Consider the following 7,737-nt stretch of genomic DNA (forward strand, 5'->3'; position numbering starts at 1 on the left):
TTATAATCAACTGCTGGCCGAAGGAAAAATTATACCCAAACCTGAACTGCCCATTTTGCGGAGTCTCAAATATATTTCCAGTCCCCCCTGACAACATTCCAAGCATGACAAGGGACAAATCTCCTAGATTGTCTACTTTATTGAATATTGCATATTCGTTATAAAGAGCCTCTCGACATCCCAGTTAACTAAGCCACAGGACGAAAAGTCACAGAGTCATGTAGATCACGGCTACTGAAGCCAGCATCCAGGACAAAATCACCCGTAGGTATAAGCCATTCTTGCTGAGTGACGTTCCAGTAACTCAGATCTCGGCGCATTAGCGGGAAGGTAGCCGTGTAGCTCTCGCCGGGGGCAAGCTCAGCCTTTTCAAATCCACGTAATTGGAGCGGAGGCTCTGAAACCTCAGGGGGGAAGGAAAGGTATAGTTGCGCAACAGTGGCACCAGGTATCGTCCCCGTATTCCGGAATGTCACCTGTGCCTCGAACAGAATGTCCCAAAGGGCTGGATTGCCACCTGGGCGCGTTGCCAGGGCCTCTGGATGAGACCGAATGTGAGCCTCTGGCTTTGTCGGCTTCACCACCACCGAGTCCGTGTCCATACTGAAGTTTGTGTATGAGAGGCCGAATCCAAACTCATATTGCACGGGTATGTTGTGGCTATTGTAGTAGCGGTAGTCAATCTCGAGACCTTCTGAATACCATGATTGCCAGTCGTCGACACCGGAGGTAGTGATATTGGTAGTCGGGGGGGCATTAACGCTTTCAGGTTTCAGAGGAATAGTGTAAGGAAGTTTGCCAGATGGGGTCTTGGCTCCATAGAGAATGTCGACGATCGAATGTCCAGACTCTTGGCCAGGGTAATGAGCAACAAGAATTGCTGAGACATTGGGATTGGTTGCCCACGGCATAATGGTCATTCCCCCTGCGTGGGTCACCACAATAGTATTTGAGCATCGCCTGGCAACACTCTCAACGACGGCATCGCCATCCTGGTCTACTGTGAGATGCTCGCGGTCTAAGCGCTCAGTGGCCCGGGTCTTCAGAAATACAAGACAGGCCTCAGGAGCAGACGCTCCCCAGAGACTCTCTACTTCTGCATCTTTCATCATGGTATTTTTCAGCCAGAATTGGACCAGAGTATTATCTTGAGAAGCCCGTTCCTCGAGGGCCTGTAGGGGCGAAACAAGGTAAGTAAAGCGTCCATTGCCTGACCCTCCACCAACGGCAAGCGTACCAATTTCTGACGGTCCACGAATGAAAGGCCCTTGAGTATTGGGTGCTGCATCGCTGCCAAATATCGCTATGCTGGCGGGCGCTTTCAGGGGAAGGGCATTGTTCGTATTCTTGAGCATCACAGTCGACTCGGCCGCATGTCGTCTGATGCGGATGCCATGGTCCTGTCGAACATCGCGGCTCTTGTTTCCAAACACGAACGAATCCATCGAGTAATTATTACTCGAAAATTGGGTATTATAGTACGCCATTGCCGGATCCGTCGCCGGAAAGCCTTGGTCTTGGTGGAGGAAATAGTATGGTGTCATGATTCTTTTAATCATGTCGTCGAGGCGAGTCTCCACAAGTGTACCATTTCGGACAGCGGATGTTATATTCCACCCAAAGTATGAAGAGAGACCTGTCTGGTTGTGAAGGGGTGTCATGGGCTCAATGAAACCTGGTTGATCCATGTCCATTCCTGCTAGGGCAGAGGCCACCCCGGAGTGAAGGCCGCCCCAATCACTCATCACGTACCCTTGAAATCCTAGTTCTTTCTTTAGAAGTCCGTTGAGGAGTTTCGAGTTTTGACACGCATATGAGCCGTTGACACGATTATACGAACACATGGCAGCGGAAGCCTCGGCACGGATAGCATTGGCAAAGGGCCACATGTAGAGTTCATCTAAGATAGTTGTCAGGACAAACAGTCCATAACAGGAGGCAAGAAGAAACAAAGAGCGACTTACGTATGGTCCGATCATCAGCGTTCGAGGAGTAGACTGAGAACTCGAGCGTGCCATTGGGATAGATGGTGGGCGAGCGTTGGCTTTCTTGTTCATAGAGAAGCCAGTGTTTGATCGTTGCCTGGACTCCAGCATCTTGTAGTCCCTTCACGCTCGATTCCATCGCAACTCCGGTGAGATACGGATCTGGGGAGAAGCCCTCCCAGTTACGCCCACCATATGGCGTCCGGCCCAATGGGCCTCCAACAGGACTGTATGTGACAATGTCAGCAGGCTGGCGCCAGGTGAGAGTATTCGGGGCAGCAACGTACGCCAGGGCAACTTGAGCGCCTTTGCCTCTGTACTCGAGACCCAAATCATGGTATCGCTCATAAATGAGGTCTCGATCCCAGGATGAAGCAATTGTTATTCCGGCGGGGAACACGCTCACATAGTCCGAAGGTCGGACAGCATTTGGGCCATCTTGGAGACAGAGGCCTGTGAAATTCAGACGTAGGATGGGGCCAATGTTCCCGATACATGGCCCGGCCACACCGGTGACGAGCCACGCCTTTTCATCAAGCGTGAGCAGCGAAACAAAATGAGTAGCCTTGTCTAATGCTGTCTCCCATCCGCCTGATCCAGTGATATTGGCTAAGTAACATCAGCAGCAAGCCAGCATGCGTGTAGTAAGAACAGACTTACGAGAGGGGTATACTGGCGGCGAATGGCCGTACTCGCCCAGGATGGTGGTGTTTGCGGGTTGAATCCATTGATAGGCGTCTGGTGATCTCGCCCCGGCATCACCAGCGTTGGCCTGGGTATAGGCCAGCGTGGGTAGAAGCGCCGCCGATGCGATCAGCGTTTTTACAAGAAACGACATGGAGATGGAACTGAACTTGGGAATGAGACCAGAGAAGAGGTAAGAGGACCCATTTTAAAAGACAGCTCAGGGAAGTCTTGCTTGCACTAGGCTTGATCCCACCGACACAAAAGGCCGAACCGTGCGTTGGTGATGTTCATCGGCATCCCCACGGGGGAGATGATGGTACGGAGTATAAAAACGGGGCTACCGATTCCACGACCTCCATGCTTTAACGGGGCCCACTCTCCTGGCCACTCTGATTGAAGCAACGTTTATACTTTCATGTAATGGCAAACCATGGTTGTGAAGTTGTGGCTGTGGAGGGCTAGGACAACCATTGAACAGAACAATCCTGGCTAAATCTGAAACGGACATCATTTCCGCCAAGCAGTTGGGGGCAGTTCGTTATCAATTTCGGCGTAGGAGACATTGCCACTACTCCCACCAACCCTTCTCCGCCACCGAAAAAGCTCCCATCTGCTGGACTAAGTGGCCGTACAAAGCTGGGGGTGCCCTTAGCAGTTCCCGGTACACAGGAGTTTTTTGGTGCGACAGAATATTGGCAGAAAATAGTCGGTGAATAAGGAGCGGTCCCCGCAAATTCCTCTTGTGTAAGATCCTCGGTATCCCACTTGCCAGTAGCTTCTATATCATATATGTATTTCCCAGTGTATCTGCCTTCTAAATACCAAATTTAGCTGCTACCTATATCACGTTTTCTTATAACCCACGATTCCGGGCAGCTTTTTCTAGTTTTCGATACAATGATCTCTCCCCAGGACTGTGAAGCTTCGTTAGAAGAGTATGAGCTAACGCCTAGCTTCACAGCGGGTGTGGAGGGCTACTGTGCTCCGAACGTGGAGCCTGTGGTCTCCAAATTACCCAGCATTCGAAGTTTATTGGAAAGATAGTGACACTGAGAACCCACGCATGTGGCCACTCTGAATCATGTACCCTTAGGATTCTAGATTTTCGCGTTTCACGTCGTTTCAGGGCCACAGCGTTGCGACAGCACGCGTCACCAGTTTCCCCAACCCTATGCCAAGAAAGCCCTAACCTCTTATGGAATACCCCGGTCCTTGGAGAAGGTATTGTATGGTATTCATGTATATTATTACAGTAATATTATCATACTGTATGTTTTGCTAATACAATATCATATGGCCCTACACCTCCATACCCCTCCCTGGTAATCTGTCAATCATGCTCGTTCTCCCGAAACAATCTAACGGCAGAAATGGCACCTAATCTTGGTGCATCAAAGATAGAGGCCGCCAATATGATGATGACAACCGGTGAACTCACAGCGGCCCAGATGGCTAATGTTGTTGACTGTCACGAACGTACAATTAGAAGGCTAGGTACTAACAAACGCTTATTTGGGAGCGTGAAAGCAACCCTAAGGGTGGGAGGCCGCTGTTACGCCCGAGTATCCATCCAAGGACTCTGCGACCAGTTAGCTATCTTAATTAGATACGACTTACCCCGATGACTAGAATTCCCTACTGATCGACGACAACAACGAACAAGTGCGAATCGAGTATCAGTCCAGATTGCGAATGGGGATCGGAGAATAATACCTCCGTTCGTGCTAATATCCTTTGAGATATTCTGTCGTTTTCTCGTCCGCCTCTTGTCTGCTGTCAAGTTTGCTGACGTCATAACGATCGCATTCCTTGTTTTCTAAAAAAAAGGAAAAAAAAAAAAAAAAAAAAAAAAAATTAGTCATGTTCCTCTCGGCATTTTATTCCCCCCGTATAACATAGCTTTCCAGATATTTCCTAATATTTCGCCATATTCCTTCTAGTTCCGACAATGCAGCCACATTGGCAAATTGGTACGAATCCTAGGCTTTCTTACTGATTCACATTATCTGACAAATACCAAAGAACAGAGCCAAGGAATTGAACGGCTTGTTATCATACAAGCAAAGACTTCAAGTAATGACGACTATGCGCCGCTCCCCAACACTCTTCAATGAGTACAGCAATGCTATGAGCCTATATACGAGAGTTCAGCTAGCGACAGTTATGACACCAGACTTAATAGTTCCAAGAGCAGCAACGATAGTGCTTAACGTCACTTGTACTCAACCTCAGGAAGCAGCTACCGCAAGCTATAATTTAACCTCTCGGAAAGTTTTGATCATGAACGGTGCAAGCGCGAAAAGCGGGCGCATTCCTCACTTGTATTAGCCTTTTGGGAGATAGCATGGAGATCATAGTGGGGGAATAGTACTGCTGCTCGAGTAGTTTCACGTGTGGTAGAAACCCTGAGAATGGCCTGGTGGGTGGCATCGATTTTTTATATTGAACGTCTTTGTATTACTGTTCTAGCAGAAAATATTTCCATTTGATAGTAAGCTCGACATGGTTATATCTGGGTAAAAGTAATACACCGGCAGAAACGACAATACGTGGTATACCTCTCTAAATTGCCGTAACTAAGCTTGTGATCTCTTTCTACCAAACCTGACATGAGCATCACATAAGGTTCTTCTGAATTGAACTTAAACCGAAACAAACGTCAAAAAAGCATCGATTCTAAACTGTTCCTTCTGGTTTCTGCATCCTATTCGCATTGTCGATTGGTTGGTGCAGAGGGCTCTCTATCATTTCCGGAATTTGGGGTTTCTTGCTACTAAAGCCCTTGTTCGCATCTTTGTTGGCATTACTGGTGTTGGGAACCGGGGCATAAGGGCGAGAAATGCTATCACGTATAGGATGGGCTGTGCCAGTTTGAATTGCACCTTCATCAGTCACTCTATCGGCCGTAGAGAGAGCCAAATCACCCGAATCAAAGTACCTCCGTTCCTTTCACTTGTCAGTAGCTGCCTTGGGCTGCCTTATCAGAAACATACTCTAGACTGCTGTCTGAGCAGTTCTCCTCCATAAGGCAGCCTATCATAAAGGCGGAGGCGGCGTTTCTCATCCTCGGAGAGAGTCTAGTAATATATTGGCCCAATGCGCTATATCTCAATCATCCTGGGGAATCATCTAACCTGCGAGTGGGTTTCTTTATCCCGTTTTGCTTCCATTATGATTTGTGTCACGTACGTGGTTATTTCGTTAATGGCGAAGAATAAAGAATGATGCATATTAATATATTGAACTATATTTATTGCCACCTAATATAAATGCCAGTGTTTAGCCCTATGGGTGAGAGCCGCCCAACCGAATCATAATGTCATCATTTTATCACTTGCCTTCCCATCCATAGAACGTTAACCTCTTTAGAGTTAAATATGGGAGGTCACATGTCGGGGCCTGAAAGACAGAAAAGCATTTTTTAGACCACTTGTATGGATTAGTCATTGTATCGTATCAAATTGGTTGTATTGAGAAAGTGATACATAAATTAAGTTCATAATAGTTCTTCATAGACCTAAGTACCTCGTCATTTTGTCAACGTTCATATTCATTAGATACGTGACTCGGATTACTAGTCCTCAACGGCAATTCTTGGAGTAGCTTCGATTGTGGCAATATTAACCAGCCGAAAAAAAAAAAAACAAGACAGAAAACGATTAAGGGCGCAGCAGCACATGTATGCTATCAAATTTTTAACTTCCAAAAAGAAAATAATTCTCAGATCGCATATTTGTTGTTCCGACCGAGAACCATTTTGGAGAGTGCCCAAGGTTCGCCTTTGCCCCCCGAAGGAGAGAATGCTTGATTAAAATAGTATTGTCTTCCAAAAATCAACATATGTCTCCCACTGATGGCTCCCCTATGTACTTTGTGTCACATTTTACCAAACCTTACGGTGACCGAGTTACCAAATAATATTTCCAAGTCGCAGAAAAAGTAACAACCCGTTGAGCAATAATGGTCCAAGAGAACCACCAGAGCTTAGGAAGGTAAATAGATCCTACCCGAACCTTTATTGCAATACCTCTATGGGTTTATAGCTTAGCTGAAAAAACACTTCACAGCAATAGTAACCTATCCAACGAAATCAATGCCAACGACAACAATCAGGCAGACCCAACTGCAGATCCTCGAAGCCCTGCCGCCACTGCTGAATATGCGGATTATTACCGTGAATTTCTTAATGAACTTGTGGACTCAATACGAAATGAAGATCAAGCAATGGTAGCTCGCATTGTTGGTCTTATACGATCTGGCGCATCTCAAGATGAGGTTCTTGGGGCAATCCGGAGCGCAAATAGTTAGTGCGAAAAAGAGGGTATTCGCCACGGTTCTGCGTATGGAACTGTCTAGTTACACCTGATTTAGGCTATGGATGGTTCTTTGCGACGAGAATTTATCATTACTAATAGGTAGAATTAATAATGTTACAAGTTCTAATGTACTGAACTTTTACGGCCAATATCTGCCAGTGGTATTCCTTTATAACGACGGTCAAGCCTCGATTCATAATAATACGAAACAGCTAGCTATTGTGCAGATATCGTAGTAATAAGTTCCTACCTGTACCCCACTTCAACACCTAAATAACAATCCATTATAGGAACTATTTGATAAATGCTTTTTGTTCCGATGAGACGGTCGGAGCATTTCTAGAAAAGGGCCTTCTCGTATCAGGATGCACGATAAATATAGACAATCCCTAACCAGTCAAACCTTTGAAAGCAATATGTGTTCTGGAGAAATCGTTGGTATTTTCTATGCCGAAACTAGTTATGAGTACATAGAAGGTTATTCTTGGTGCCCCTAAGCAACTACTATTATCTCCATCTGGAAGAAACCGATTCCTATTGACATCTTGTGGACGGTAATGCCACTTCAGTGGGGTAGTAGTACTATAGGAGATGAGCTCTAGGCCAATGATTCCAGAAGCTAATCAAGAAAAAGAAAAGCCAATAAAACCCCCACGTTTCATCCCCCGTAGACTGCGCTAACCATATATTACCAACCAGATCACGGTTAACCCACTAGCGGTTGGTAGGGCTTGGCAACCACGGTAATC

The 7,737-nt window shown here is 46.5% G+C and overlaps 3 protein-coding genes across 3 annotated transcripts; 1 reads left to right on the forward strand and 2 right to left on the reverse strand.

The window, feature by feature from the left end:
- Positions 1 to 188: 188 nt before the first annotated feature.
- On the reverse strand, positions 189 to 2,823 carry BDV38DRAFT_291627 (beta-glucosidase; the record flags this gene model as incomplete). The annotated part of the gene is made up of 4 exons (XM_032061787.1): positions 189 to 1,900; positions 1,965 to 2,212; positions 2,273 to 2,594; positions 2,646 to 2,823. The coding sequence occupies 4 exons, from the start codon at positions 2,821 to 2,823 to the stop codon at positions 189 to 191; spliced, it is 2,460 nt and encodes an 819-aa protein (XP_031906737.1).
- A 2,525-nt stretch (positions 2,824 to 5,348) lies between these two features.
- BDV38DRAFT_276592 (uncharacterized protein) lies at positions 5,349 to 6,022 on the reverse strand (the record flags this gene model as incomplete). Its single annotated transcript, XM_032058247.1, has 3 exons — positions 5,349 to 5,618; positions 5,666 to 5,749; positions 6,011 to 6,022. The coding sequence occupies 3 exons, from the start codon at positions 6,020 to 6,022 to the stop codon at positions 5,349 to 5,351; spliced, it is 366 nt and encodes a 121-aa protein (XP_031906738.1).
- A 487-nt stretch (positions 6,023 to 6,509) lies between these two features.
- On the forward strand, positions 6,510 to 7,171 carry BDV38DRAFT_266688 (uncharacterized protein). Its single transcript, XM_032056462.1, has 2 exons — positions 6,510 to 6,664; positions 6,740 to 7,171. The coding sequence occupies exons 1-2, from the start codon at positions 6,633 to 6,635 to the stop codon at positions 6,978 to 6,980; spliced, it is 273 nt and encodes a 90-aa protein (XP_031906739.1). The 5' UTR covers positions 6,510 to 6,632; the 3' UTR covers positions 6,981 to 7,171.
- Positions 7,172 to 7,737: the final 566 nt, after the last annotated feature.

This window comes from Aspergillus pseudotamarii (assembly GCF_009193445.1).
Source record: "Aspergillus pseudotamarii strain CBS 117625 unplaced genomic scaffold BDV38scaffold_172, whole genome shotgun sequence".
Taxonomy (NCBI): Eukaryota; Fungi; Ascomycota; class Eurotiomycetes; order Eurotiales; family Aspergillaceae; genus Aspergillus; species Aspergillus pseudotamarii.

Coding starts and splice junctions, on each gene's coding strand:
- BDV38DRAFT_266688 (XM_032056462.1), top strand. CDS start 6,633: ATGGTCCAAGAGAACCACCAGAGCTTAGGAAG. Junction 6,665..6,739: donor AACCACCAGAGCTTAGGAAG/GTAAATAGATCC, acceptor AACACTTCACAG/CAATAGTAACCTATCCAACG.